The sequence below is a fragment of the Vitis riparia genome, chromosome 11 (genome assembly GCF_004353265.1).
Source record: "Vitis riparia cultivar Riparia Gloire de Montpellier isolate 1030 chromosome 11, EGFV_Vit.rip_1.0, whole genome shotgun sequence".
NCBI lineage: Eukaryota > Viridiplantae > Streptophyta > Magnoliopsida > Vitales > Vitaceae > Vitis > Vitis riparia.
In genome coordinates, this window is record NC_048441.1 from 14,421,526 (window position 1) to 14,434,501 (window position 12,976).

The 12,976-nt window shown below is 36.3% G+C and overlaps 1 protein-coding gene across 3 annotated transcripts in view; it reads right to left on the bottom strand.

Annotated features, from left to right (window-relative positions):
• Positions 1 to 12,151, bottom strand: part of LOC117925008 (CCR4-NOT transcription complex subunit 10) — a 28,323-nt gene extending 16,172 nt beyond the window's left edge. Inside the window, exons 1-2 of one of the 3 annotated variants that reach the window (XM_034843788.1) lie at positions 11,691 to 12,151; positions 9,182 to 9,268 (exon numbers count right to left, since the gene is read on the bottom strand). In XM_034843788.1, the coding sequence (XP_034699679.1) occupies positions 9,182 to 9,268; positions 11,691 to 11,879 (276 nt within the window). In that variant the 5' untranslated portion in view covers positions 11,880 to 12,151. Of the gene's footprint in view, positions 1 to 5,006; positions 5,191 to 9,181; positions 9,269 to 11,690 lie in introns of those variants that run through there. The other 2 variants (XM_034843790.1, XM_034843791.1) reach the window with 2 other exon arrangements.
• Between the last annotated feature and the right edge of the window lie 825 nt (positions 12,152 to 12,976).

Genomic DNA, 12,976 nt, shown 5'->3' on the forward strand with positions numbered 1-12,976 from the left:
GATCAATCTGCATCCAAAGCTTGATCTAGGTTAAATTGAAGGGATTAGAAGTTAGAGAAGTTAAACCTGTTAGTACAAATGGTAGGTTACAGCAAGATCTAATATTGAGATGCTAACCCATGGTACTGCGGGAGGTTTTCCCACTAAAAAGGCATTGAATTGCCTTTGACAGTCACTTTTATTACATGGGGACTTTGGAAAAGAGTTTTGAGTTTGCAACATTTAATAAGTAGGATTGAGTTATTCTTGATTGGTGTATCATGCATAAGAATGCAGCAGAATTGACCAATCACCTTTTTCTACATCACAATTTTGCTTTGATAGATTTCTTTTTATATAGGCAAATAAGAAGAATATCATAAATGAACAAAAGATTCCCATAAAAAATAAATAGAAGATTCTTATAAATAAATAAATAGAAAGCACCTAGCAAAGACACAGGAAGTATGTGAAGAAACCAAAACAAAATGAAAGAATAATAAATAAATAGAAAGAGCCTAGCAACAGAGGACATAGGAAGTACACTAAGAAACCAAAACAAAAGGAAAGAAAGAAAGAAAGAAAGAAATAACAAACAAGAAAAAAAAACCACAGACACTAAGAAGGGCTAACCCTATCCCCAATCTATCAATAAAATTAGAAGCGACAAATTCCCCATCCACCAATGAATTCCTCAATCATAAAAACTGAGACTTGAGAAGATTGTTGTTTTGTAAAGCAGCTAAGAACACTCCACTCCAAAAAAATTCCACTGAGATTTGAGGATCCAGTGGATTATGCCTATGTCAAAAAATGAAGTTTCTTTTGGGTTGGAGATGAGAAGTCATCCCTAAAAAATTTGGTTGTGTTTGAAGAAGGGATGCACATGGAATCTCCAGAATATTTAGAAGAAAAGAACCAGGAGAATCTTCAGATAATTGAGGGTGAAAGCAATCTAGCAGAAAGTCCGTATAGCAAATACCCATTTTTGTAAAGGGTCGCAGAGGATGTAGGGTTTGACTTCTTCTACGGGGTTTTCGGGGTTTTCTAAACTCCCTTAGCGTAAATTGCAATTATTTTCATTGTGTCATTGGTATTCCAGGGAGTAATTATCTTCTTTTGTCATTAGTATACCTGGCTGTTGACCCTGTTTTCTTGGATTTTTTTTTTTTTAAGGCAATAATAAAATTTATTAAAGGAGGTGTTGACCCTGTTTTCTTATCAGTTGCTTCTAATACAATTGTTTATCATAAAAGAAAAATGCTTCTTCCTGCATAGATGTCAAATACATCCAATTCATAAATGGAGACATGTAACAATTCCAATATGAGTAGCATAAAAACTGTGTTTCATTGCGGAGAGGAGTCCTCGTCGCTTTTAGGCTTTTTAGAGTGGCTAGCAGCTACTTAAGGGCTGGTGAGGTTGTTTGTTTTTTGTGTTTTTTGGTTTAGGCTACTATGTATACTCCCTGTATGCTTTGTAGCTTTTTGCCCCTTAATATATTTTGTACTTATTTATCAAAAAAAAAAAAACTGCGTTTCATTGCAGCAGTAGACTAAGTAACCACAAAAGATGAAACCAATGACCATCCCATTAGTAGCTCCCACTTTTAACTCAAATTTAATTAAACATTTTGCCTTGCAATTCTTTCTTCCCTATTGCTACATCATCAACCACAATCATACTTTGTTTTTTAAGAAATCAAGGATATTATTCATGGATTTCAACTAATATTTGCAGACCATATACCTTTTCCTATTCAGTATCATGTCTCCTAAGTTCTTTTAAATCTTGAAAAACATGTAGAAAGTATATACATACACATTTAAAAATAAAAATAAAAAGTAGAAAGTACACACAAAATCATACATTGAACATGCCTATATGCAAGAATAAAGTATTAAAACGAATAACCAAATCCAATTTCATGAAACAATGGAAAGGTTAAAAGAGGTAAATATGGTCAATCAGTATCATCCATCTACAAATATTGAACCTTATAGTTTTAATGAGATTTTTTTGATAGATAAGCGCCAAATATATTGAAAAGAGGTCAGAAAGCCACAACGTATACAGGGAGTATACAAACTAGCTAAGCCTCACAACCAAAAGGAAAGCAAAAAAACCCCACCAGCCCTTATCTGGAGGCTATCCACTCCAAGAAGCCTATAAGAGACAACGAACTCTCTCCACTATACAGTCTCGCCCAACACCATAAATTACAGACAAAAGAATTTTTTAATTTCTGAATAGCTATCACCCCCCCTAAAAGCTAGCCTATTTCTTTCCTTCCAAAGAGTCCAAAAGATGTACAACGATATAGACTTCCATATTTTTTTCCTTTTTTCCCCTACAAAAGGGCCCCTCCAGCTCAATAAGACCTCCTTTACAGTTTCTGGAAATACCCACTGAACACCAAACAAAGCACAAATCATATCCCACAGGACTTTTGCCACTATACAGTGTATGAGGATGTGATTTACAGTTTCCTCTTCGCAGCCACACAAGAAGCAACGGTTAGGAAGTTGCCACCCTCTTTTCTGAAGCCTATCTAGCGTAAGCACCTTACCCCAAGTAGCCTCCCAAGCAAAAAAAAAATAAATTTGTTGGAACTTTATCCACCCAAATGTTACTTTTCGGAAAGTTGTTAACCACAGTATTAACCACCAAGTTGTAAGCTTCCTTAACTTTAAACTACCCGTTTCTTCCCCCTTTCCAAAAAACTGCATCTTCTTCTAAGGTAGGTTTGTAGCCCCTCAAAATATGAAGCAAATTACCTACCATATCCAACTCTCAATCATTGAAACCCCTCACAAACCTTAAATCCCAACCTCGTTGGCCAACATTTTGATCCCACATTTCTTCTACTGTGCCATTTCTATGAGCAGCCATCCCATAAAGGTGAGGAAACCGTTGAGACAGCACTGTACAACCGCACCAAAGATCAGTCCAAAATCTGATTTTGGTACCATTCCCCATAGTAAGAGCCAAATTTTCCCAACACCAATCTTTTTCCTTCAAAATCTCCTTCCAAACCCCTACTCCAAACGTCCCATTAGCCTTTTTGGTCATCCATCCAACCAAATCCTCTTGCCCATATTTCGCCAAAAGCACTTGCTTCCACATATTTTCCTTTTCACAAGCAAACCTCCATATCCATTTACCCAACAAGGCTTTGTTCAACGGAACTAGCTTCCTTAAGCCAAGCCCCCCCTTTTCCTTCTCCGTACAAACAACCTCCCAATTAACTAGGTGCACTTTCCTTTCCAAATTTCCTCCTCCCCAAAGAAAGTCCCTTTGCAATTTTTCTAACCTCCGCGCAACAGACTTGGGCATACGGAAAAGAGACATTTGATACAATGGCATACTAGCCATCGTGCTCTTAATGAGAATGAGTCTCCCGCCTTTGGAAATATATTGGGGTTTCCAACGCGCAAGTCTTCTCCTCATCTTCTCTTCCACCCCATCCCACATGGAGGTATTCTTATTAGGAGCCCCCAAGGGCAGCCCCAAATACACAAAAGGCATAGAACCCACCTTGCAGCCCAATTCCGCTGCCATCTCCTCCATCTCTTCCACCTCGCCAACTGGGATTATTTCACTTTTATCCAAATTGATCCTTAACCCTGACGCGGCTTCAAACCAAAACAAAATCCAACTCAGATGAGTTAGATGCTCTTTCCTAGCCTCACAAAAAACTATTGTATCATCAGCAAATAACAGATGGGATATATGCACCGACTGTCTTCCTCCTCCTCGGATCCTACACCCTAACAGAAATCCCCCTTCAACAGCCCTCCTAATGAGATTGCTCAACACTTCCATTCCCATTACAAAGAGGTAAGGAGAAAGGGGATCTCCTTGCCTCAACCCCTTAGAACTTGGGAAGAAACCGGTCGGCACTCCATTCACCAACACCGAATTTGGTTGTGGATATGCAACTCCACATCCAACCCAACCACTTTGATCCGAACCCCATTTTTCTCATGACTTTCATCAAAAACTGCCAATTTAAGCTGTCGTAGGCTTTCTCTATATCCAGCTTACAGATGAGACCTTTCTCTTCCCTTTTTTGCCATGCATCAATGACCTCATTTGCAATTAAAGAGGCATCAAGGATCTGTCTGCCCATTACAAATGCATTCTGATCAATGGAGACCACTTTCCCTATCACTTTCTCGAGTCTATTGGCCAACACCTTGGCCAATAATTTGTACAACCCCCCCCCCCCCTTTCTTGGGTAACAATACCAGAAACGTATTGTTGATGCTCTTGATGAAGGCACTTTGCTCATAGAACTCTTTAAACAAATCCAAGACCTCCTCTTTAACTAGAGCCCAGCAGCTTTGCCAAAAAGCCATAGTAAAACCGTCCGGTCCTGGGGCTTTGTCCCCATTCATCTCCATCAGGGCACTATGGATTTCATCCTCAGAGAAAGGGTACTCCAAATTCTCTGCCTCTTGCTGACTAATTTGCTCTAACTGCAGCATTTCTATATCCGCCTTCCAATCTGAATTTTCTGTGAGTAAGTGTTGAAAAGCATTAACTACCCCTTCTCTCACATCCTTTTCCTCAGTCAACCACATCCCGTTTATCTTAATTCTGTCCATATGATTGATTCTACGATGGGCAGCCGCCATGCGATGGAAAAGCATTAACTACCCCTTATAGTTTTAATGAGATTAACTTAACAAAACAGATGTTTTCATTCAAATAGTCTAGGGATATTTCACAAAATAAACATTCAAAAAAGTTCCAACTAGTCTATTAATAATCATTGTCATGCCACAATTTCCAAGAAAACAATGGTCGTAATGGTCGTAAGGCTATTGACATAGACGTGTTTGTATCAAGTCCAACTGTCCAAAGTTCTAACCTTTTAAGTCCTATTATTAATTCATACATACCTGTCTTTACCTATAAAAAAAAAAAAAGAGTTCTAACCTTTCAAGTTTGTGATCCTAAATGTTGAAAGGGGAAAAGACTTCCAAAAAACAAAACAAAACACACACACACACACACAATACCTTAAGCACAAGGTTTTGTTCTTCCCTCTTATCATCTTTAAGGTCATGCATGTGGATCAACATAAACCATTTCATAACACCTCAATATTTGTATGGATAATAATCAGATTTAAGCTCCAATCTTCATGTGCACTATGTTTCCAATTCTCTCTTCTTATCCTTCTTACATTTGACACTCACACTCCTTGTTATGAAATGTAAAAGAAAAAAATTTATTATTATAAATAATTTGATATAAATAGAAAAAGAAATATTCATTTCAATGATTTAATTTAATTAGAGGTCAATTTTTGTATAGAAATAGAGAAAAATGAATAAATTTTACATGCATATTTCAGTCACTACATATTTTCAGAGAAATTTAGTAACAAAATTTACCAAACATTTAAGTACTACTTTTGAAAGTTTTGAGACTCATAATTAAAGAATATCAAATGCTCACTTTATGTCACTGATGATTTTATTTTAGCAGAGCTAAAAATAATTTTCCTAAAAGTTGCAACAATTCAAGAAATTGCTTATTTGTTTGCTCAACTTCTACTTTCTGAAATTTCTAATTCTTCACTTAATAAGGTGCTTTTGTAAAAGTGGAGCTGGCAATACGCAACCGAAAGAGAAGCTTTCCAGAAACATGTCATAAGTGGAAAATATAAGGGGGAAGATGGAGGTTGGGAATCTTGTAAAGTCAGAAGTGGCTATGGGGTTAGGCTTCATGCAATGAAGAGGTTGATTTAAGAAAGGGTTGCCCCAAGAAAAACTCGGTGGGTGTGAAGGATGTGGTGTCCGACGAGAACCTCACTGATCTGTCTTTCAAGAATGGAGTGCAATGTGGAAGGCTTTGAGAATGGAGTGCAATCCCTATTGAGAACATATTTTTAAAAAGTGCAAGGCGCACCTAAGGCGCAAAGTCCTCTAAGAGACTAGGTGCAAAGTGCAGCCTAAGGCACAGGATTTAGTGAAGCAAGGCACACCCTAATTTACATACATAATTTTATACAATACGGTTAAATTTAATATCCATTTATTTGTCCTAAGCACACATATCATCAAATATTATCCAAAATTTCAACCCAATCAACAAAAAAACATAAAAAAAAAAAAAGAGTTTCAAGCATAAAAAAACTAAGAATCATGATTGTTGCAGAGCCCAAATTAGGGCTTTTTTCGCTTTTATTTCACCTAAAACGTAGTGTTGTGGATGAAATAAAAGCAAAAAAAAAAAAAACCATAACCTGGGCTTTGCAACTAGATTGTTAGGCAAGCTCCTCCCTATGACCATTAGAAGAGGTGTGAACGATTCGCTCCGATGGAAAGAGAACAAGAATGGAACCTTTTCAGTTAAATCTTTTTATAGCTCTCTCTCAAGGGATATCAAAACCCCCTTCCCGGCCAGAACTATTTGGACGCCTTGGGTCCCAATTAGAGCTAGCTTCTTTGGTTGGGAGGCGGCTTGGAGTAGGTTGCTCACCACTGACCGTCTGAAGAGATTCGATTGGAGCATTCCCAACAGGTGCTTTTTGTGTAAAAATCAGGAGGAAACCATAGATCACCTTCTTTTGTTTTGTGAAAAGACCAGAATGTTATGGCTTTTGATTCTCTCACTCTTTGGGGTGCAATGGGTGATGCACTCCTCTGTGAAAAAGAACCTCCTGGGTTGGCATGGTTCTTTTGTGGGCAAGAAAAGAGAGAAAGCTTGGAGAGCAGCCCCCCTTTGCCTGATGTGGACCATTTGGAAAGAAAGGAATAGGAGGGTCTTCGACGATATTAAGAGGAACGAGCAAGATATTAAGTCTATTTTTTTGTACACTTTTGTGAATTGGGTTAGGATATATATAAAGGAACACACTTTCTCTTTGATAGATTTTGTAGATTGGCTAGCCACCACTTAAGGGTGAGGCTTGTTTGCCCTTTGGTGTTTTGCTTCTTTGTATCTTGGTATACTCCGTGTATACTCTTTCCTTTGCCTTTTGGCCTTTAATGAAAATACTTTACTTATCAAAAAAAAAAATTGTGATACCAACATTGCTGAGAACTAAGAAGAAGAAAAAGAAGGGAGAAAAAAAATGGAAAAGTGCACCTTTGTGGAGCTTCGTGCCTAAGCAATGCCTTCCTCAACGAGCTATGCCAAGAATAAGGTGAGGCATATGCCACCTTGCACCTAGGCGCACCTAAATCATGCCTTTTAAAACTATGGTCAAGAAAATTGGAGCCGAAAAGAGTTGTAGTTTGGAGGGCTCAAGTTCTAAAAGGAGGCCTTTCTCTACTTCTCGCTTTGAAAGGGAACTTTGAAAGTTGGAATTCTCCATTAACTAAAATCTTCCAAGGGGAAAAAGGAGAAGGAGCAGGAAGTGTGGGTGGGATTTGGTCTCTAAGTGCCTAGGCTAGAGATAAGGTGTGGGGACGAGAGGTGTAGAGTCAAAGGATATTTACATTCTCTTCTTTATGTGTAAGGGCTTCACAATAGTTGGCTTGCTTGTTTTTTCAAGGGGTGGTGGGTAAGTGAGCTAGGTAGTGGCTTGGGGGTGTGGCATTTGGAGAAGCAAGCTATTCTTGCTTGTTTTTCTGGTTGGTTTGTTAGCCCTGGTCAGATAGCAAAATGTGAACAAGGTTGTGTCAGTTGGGAGACCTCTCTTGCATTTTGGCGCTCTTCATATACTAGCTTAAGAAAGGTCAAGATCAACTTGAAAAGAGAGGGTGGTTGTTGGTCAATATTGCCTTGGCCCGAGGGAATTGATTTCTATTTTTCTTTTCTGTTAGGTGTAATTTGGAATCCATGGGTGTAATTTGGAATCCATGAGTGTCATTTGAAGCAAGTTATTTCGACTAAGAAGCTAACTAGGGAAAAGTGTTAACCCTAGATCAACTTCAAAGGAGATGGTGGTTGTTGGTCAATAGATGTTTTCATTATAAGGTTGAAGAATTACCTATTAAAAAAAATTGTAAGGTTGAAGAATCCATAGACCACATTATTCTTCATTATGCCAAGACATGGGTCCTTAGGCAATTGTTTTTCACTCTGTTTGGTATTTTTCGAGTGCAATCTACCATGGTCAAGAAACTTCTTTAAGATGGCATGGATCCTCTATGGGCAAAAGACACAAGAGGGTTTGAAGAGTGACTCTATTGTGCATCTTTTGGACCATATGGAAAAAAGAAAAAGGAATTGGAGGTCGATTGAAAATAAAGAGCAATAGCATCAAGCCTTAAAAAGTTCTTTGCTTAAAAATTTGTTTTAATGGTGAAGATGTAGATAGATATAGGTTTTATGTCTTTAATTGATTTTGTTGATTGGTTGGGTTCTCACTAGAGACAGAGTTGTTTTTGTGTTCTCTTCCTTCTTCTTTTTTTTTTTGTACCTTTGACACGCATTATATACATCTTGTGTATTTTGGGACACTGTTTCTTTGGAACTAATAAAATCTTATTATTTGCCTATTAAGAAGAATCATTTTACATAAATATTTTACTTTAACAATCAGTAAAAAGTAAAATATAGGAAGTGTTTCTTTTTCAATCAAAAACAAGCATCGAACATATCTTTGTTATCAAGTATAAAATAAGGTGCAGAGTGAGGCACCATGCTCAAAATATATTACATTATGCAACAAGGATTTATAAAAAATAAAAATAAAAAGTAGCTTGTCTTTGTCTCATAACCAAAGAGTAAGTTGCCTTTATACAAAGGTGTTCTGATCAATAGCCCAGAAGAGCACCACTCACTCATCAGAGCTCACTATCTTAAGAATAAATAAATTAAATAAAATTACAAGACTGAGACAGGAAACCAGTTAAAAAACTCTATAAGAATGTGTTTTATGCCAACTATTTTAAGTGCTTTGAGAAGCTTTTAGGCAGCCTATCTAGCATCATCCCTTATTAATTGTTTCATTTTATTCTTAACAAATTGTTCACTTAGAGGGCATCTCTGCTTTACCTTTCTCAATAAAGTAAGATTATTACCAAACAATTTTATAAAAAAAAAGTGATGCTCTAAAACAAGTAAAATTCAAAAGAAAAAAAGTAAAATTCAAAGGAATGTCTCATAACTATTGATAAGATAAAGCTTAATTAATTTCTAAGAAGAAAATTAGGTGGCAAGATATTGAGTATATGTGAATACAGGTACATGCACCTACACATAATGTAGATATCCAATATATATATACATAACATACCTTCACATTATTCAAGACTTCAAGCAACTTCTTGGGATCTGAACAACCATCCCGAAAGTATTCCGCAATAGCAATATTATGAAGAACCTGAATTACATGCCCATATAGTTCAAAGCTCTAAATGATGTGCTAGAAAGAAAAGAAAGTTTATCATAAAATTTAAATGTTGATATCTTGAATTACTATAAAATTTATATCCCAAAGGCATCCCACAATAGCAATATTATGAAGAACCTGTGTTACATTCAAAGCTTTAAATGATATGCTAGAGAGAGAGAAAAAATATTATAATTTATATGCCAATTAACTTGATGCATGTTGCATGTATTTTAAAATTTTCAGATATCAAACATTATAATTCAAAACAAACATCTCAATCATTTTATAACAAAAATCAGAACGAAAAGGCAAAGTTTTATATCAAGTCCTTTGGATTGCTTAAATAGTTCCCGGAGGCAAATGAAATGTGTGTGTGCAAAGAGCTTAAAGTTATGGTTGGAGATTCTAACTAACAATTTCCATGTAATGTTGTACTAAAATGTACGTTTATCACAAATTCTGTTCAGTAGTGATATAATTTTCCTAGTCATAGCCCCATCAGCCCCAACTTTGATTTGTTGTCATACTCTAGAACAAATGGGGAGTCTTAAGGGACATTTATCTTCAAATCACAACTTTAGCCATATTCTAGGAGAAATACCTGACAGAATGCAAATAGATTGAAACCATTTGATGCCTTCATCATCATATAAGTTGATCATATAGTAGTCAAGTTCTTGAAAAACACAAAGACAATGCAACAAAGAATGCAGCAAACATGATCTTCTCATCAATTAACTAAAAATAAAATCCCATATTTCCAAAATAATCCGTAAGATCACCTTCTATGGAAAGGAAGAAATTATTAGTACACCAGCATAGACAGTGGAAGAGCCAGAAATGGAGTCTAGGGGGGGCACATATAGAAGAAATATTTTGGGGAGGAGGGGTAAGAAGTGGGGAGATTGTGGTATTTAATCCAATGGAAAGCTTGCTTTTCATTTGTACATGAGGTGAAAGGATCTATCCCACCATTTCATTTTATTTTTCGAGGCTGGGCGCTAGGGGGCACGGGGGGGTTGAGCATAGAGGAAGTTATCAATTAGAATATAAAAGGATTCCCTCATACTACATAATCAGAACCCTAGACCTACCCTTACTTCTTTTGCTCACAAATTTCCATGACTGGAATAGGCATACTTCATGCAAACCAATGCAAAATCAGCTGTTATTATGTCTCCTCAATGCAGATACCCAGTGCTGAAAGATGTTTACTCATCCAGTAAATGGATCTTTGATCATTTACAGAGCCTTAACATTTTCCTCCATTCCAACATATAAATGAGTCTTAGGCCCAAGTCCAGGGCCTAAGCTAGCTCCACCAGTGAGCATAGAGGAAGTTATCAATTAGAATATAGAACGACTCCCTCATACTACACAATCAGAACCCTAGACCTACCCTTACTTATTTTGCTCACAAATTTCCATGACTGAACTAGGCATGCTTCATGCAAACCAATGCAAAATCAGCTGTTATTCTATGTCTTGTCAACGCAGATACTCAGTGCTGAAAGATGTTTACTCATCCAGTAAATAGATCTTTGATCCATTCCAAGCTCCAGCATACTTAGCACATTTACAAAGCCTCGATATTTTCCTCCATTCCAACATATAAATGAGTCTTATCTTCAGTCAGAGCACAAAGCTTATCCCAATCCTCTTCTGCAACCAATATTGTACACTGCCATCATTCTACAGATCTAAACAACCAGTATTTCCTTTCAATATTTCATTTTTTTCAACCATGAAGCTCCTCCTAAATTTTATGAACTATTCACATATCTTTAACCATATCATTCCTTTTCTTTTTGCATTGAAACTGGCAGAGGCCCAGGGGCCATTGCTTGGTGCAGTAACAACTCCTCCAAGCTACCAAACATGAATAAGCAAACTCAAATCCGATCATAGCCATTTCACAGAAAAATACTAAGCTCAGTCCATTGCAGTCCACTTTCCAACCCAAACACGAGTCTTCACTAGGAAATAACCTCTGACTTGCAATGGCATGTAAGCGATAAAAGACGCGGGCAGCCAAACAGAGACATGTGGAAAATTACATATTCATCCACAATAAATGGCACCTCATTTTCGTCTTTTCACCAAAAAAAAAAGAGCAATCGGCGCCGTCTAATTCCACAAAATTATATAGAACCAGTTAAATGTTCTCACAATATGCAAAATCACAAAAAAAAAAAAACCCGAACTTCCCAGCTAAAATCAATCAAACCTATCTATCAAAGCGCAACACTAAAAAACCTACAACTCACCGCCAAAAAAGATCGATTCGTTTGCTGAAAAACAGAAATCAGAACACGCTCAACACTAGACCCCCAAAACAATCAGCAAAAGATCCAAGCAATATCAACACAGACAAGCAGAAATAGAGAGAAATGAATAAAGAGAAAAATACCTTGGGATCATCCTCTTTCTTCTGCAGGAGCTGATTCAAGACATCGAGGCACTCGGAGAACTTCCGAGACTGAAAGAGCAGCGCAGCGTCCTTGGCTAGAGAGGCGGCAACGGAGAGGCCGGCGTCGTCGTCCGGAGAAGCGCCGTCCCTGGTGGCAGCGGATGATAGCGATGTATCTCGCGAGTCCATTGACAGATCGAGAAATCAACGCTTGAGAAAGCACCAGAAATGTATGTATTTTATATATTAGGAAAAATTGAAAAACCCTAACTCCAGTAGAAATCTCAGTTGGGCAAACAGCAGAAGATTTGGCGTTTCATTTGAAATCTGAGTTTCGAAACCGCAAAGGTTTTTGGGCGCCCTCTCTCTCTCTCTCTCTTTTTTACGAGATTTGCAGAGAGAATGAGCTGTTAGACAATTTGGGGAAAGGAAGCGGATAGAGAGAGAAAATGGAGAGAGAAAGTATAGAGTGAGAGATTCTTCGTTTGAGGCTTTTGATCCCTTGTTTTTTCTCCTCTTTCTTGGGCCTGGGCTCTTAATGGGCCTCGAGCATGTGGGCCAGTAAGGAAATGGATAATCTTCATCAATATACACTTAAAATGAGCCAAGGTGAAACTAAAAGAAAATAAAAATAAATAAATAAATTTGTAAACAAATACTTCCTATTTTTTAGAATAAAATATAAAAAAAAATAGTAATAATTTTTACTTAAAATAAAATAACTCTTAAAAACTTAGATTAAGAAGGTAATGGTTTTTAAAATTTTAAATAAAAAAAAAATTCATCTCAAATTTTAAAATTTTTTAAAGACATAAACTAAATCTACATTTTAATTATAAGACTCGCTTATTTTCATCATCTATTTGTGTTTGCCCTTACTATTTATAAAAATTTGAAAAATATTTCAACTTTCTTTTACTTAATATCTGCTTCATTATTTTATATACCGTATAACTTTGATAAATAAATAATGCGATAAATTAATAATCTTCATTAAATAATAAAATCTTATCGTATCAATTTTAATTAATATATTAAATTAATAACCTTGCTAAATACATAAGATGCTAAGGTCTTATTTGGCAAAACAAAAACAGAAAACTATTCTCAAAAACAAAAAAAAATAGAAAAACAACATTTAACAATAAAAAAAAAATTCTATTTTCTATTCTTAAAAATTGAAAATATGATATTTTCAAATGACATTTTTTTGTTATTTTCATTTGTTTTTTAAGGGTTGCTTTAAAAAATAATTATACAAACATGTAGAGTGATTAAAAATAAAG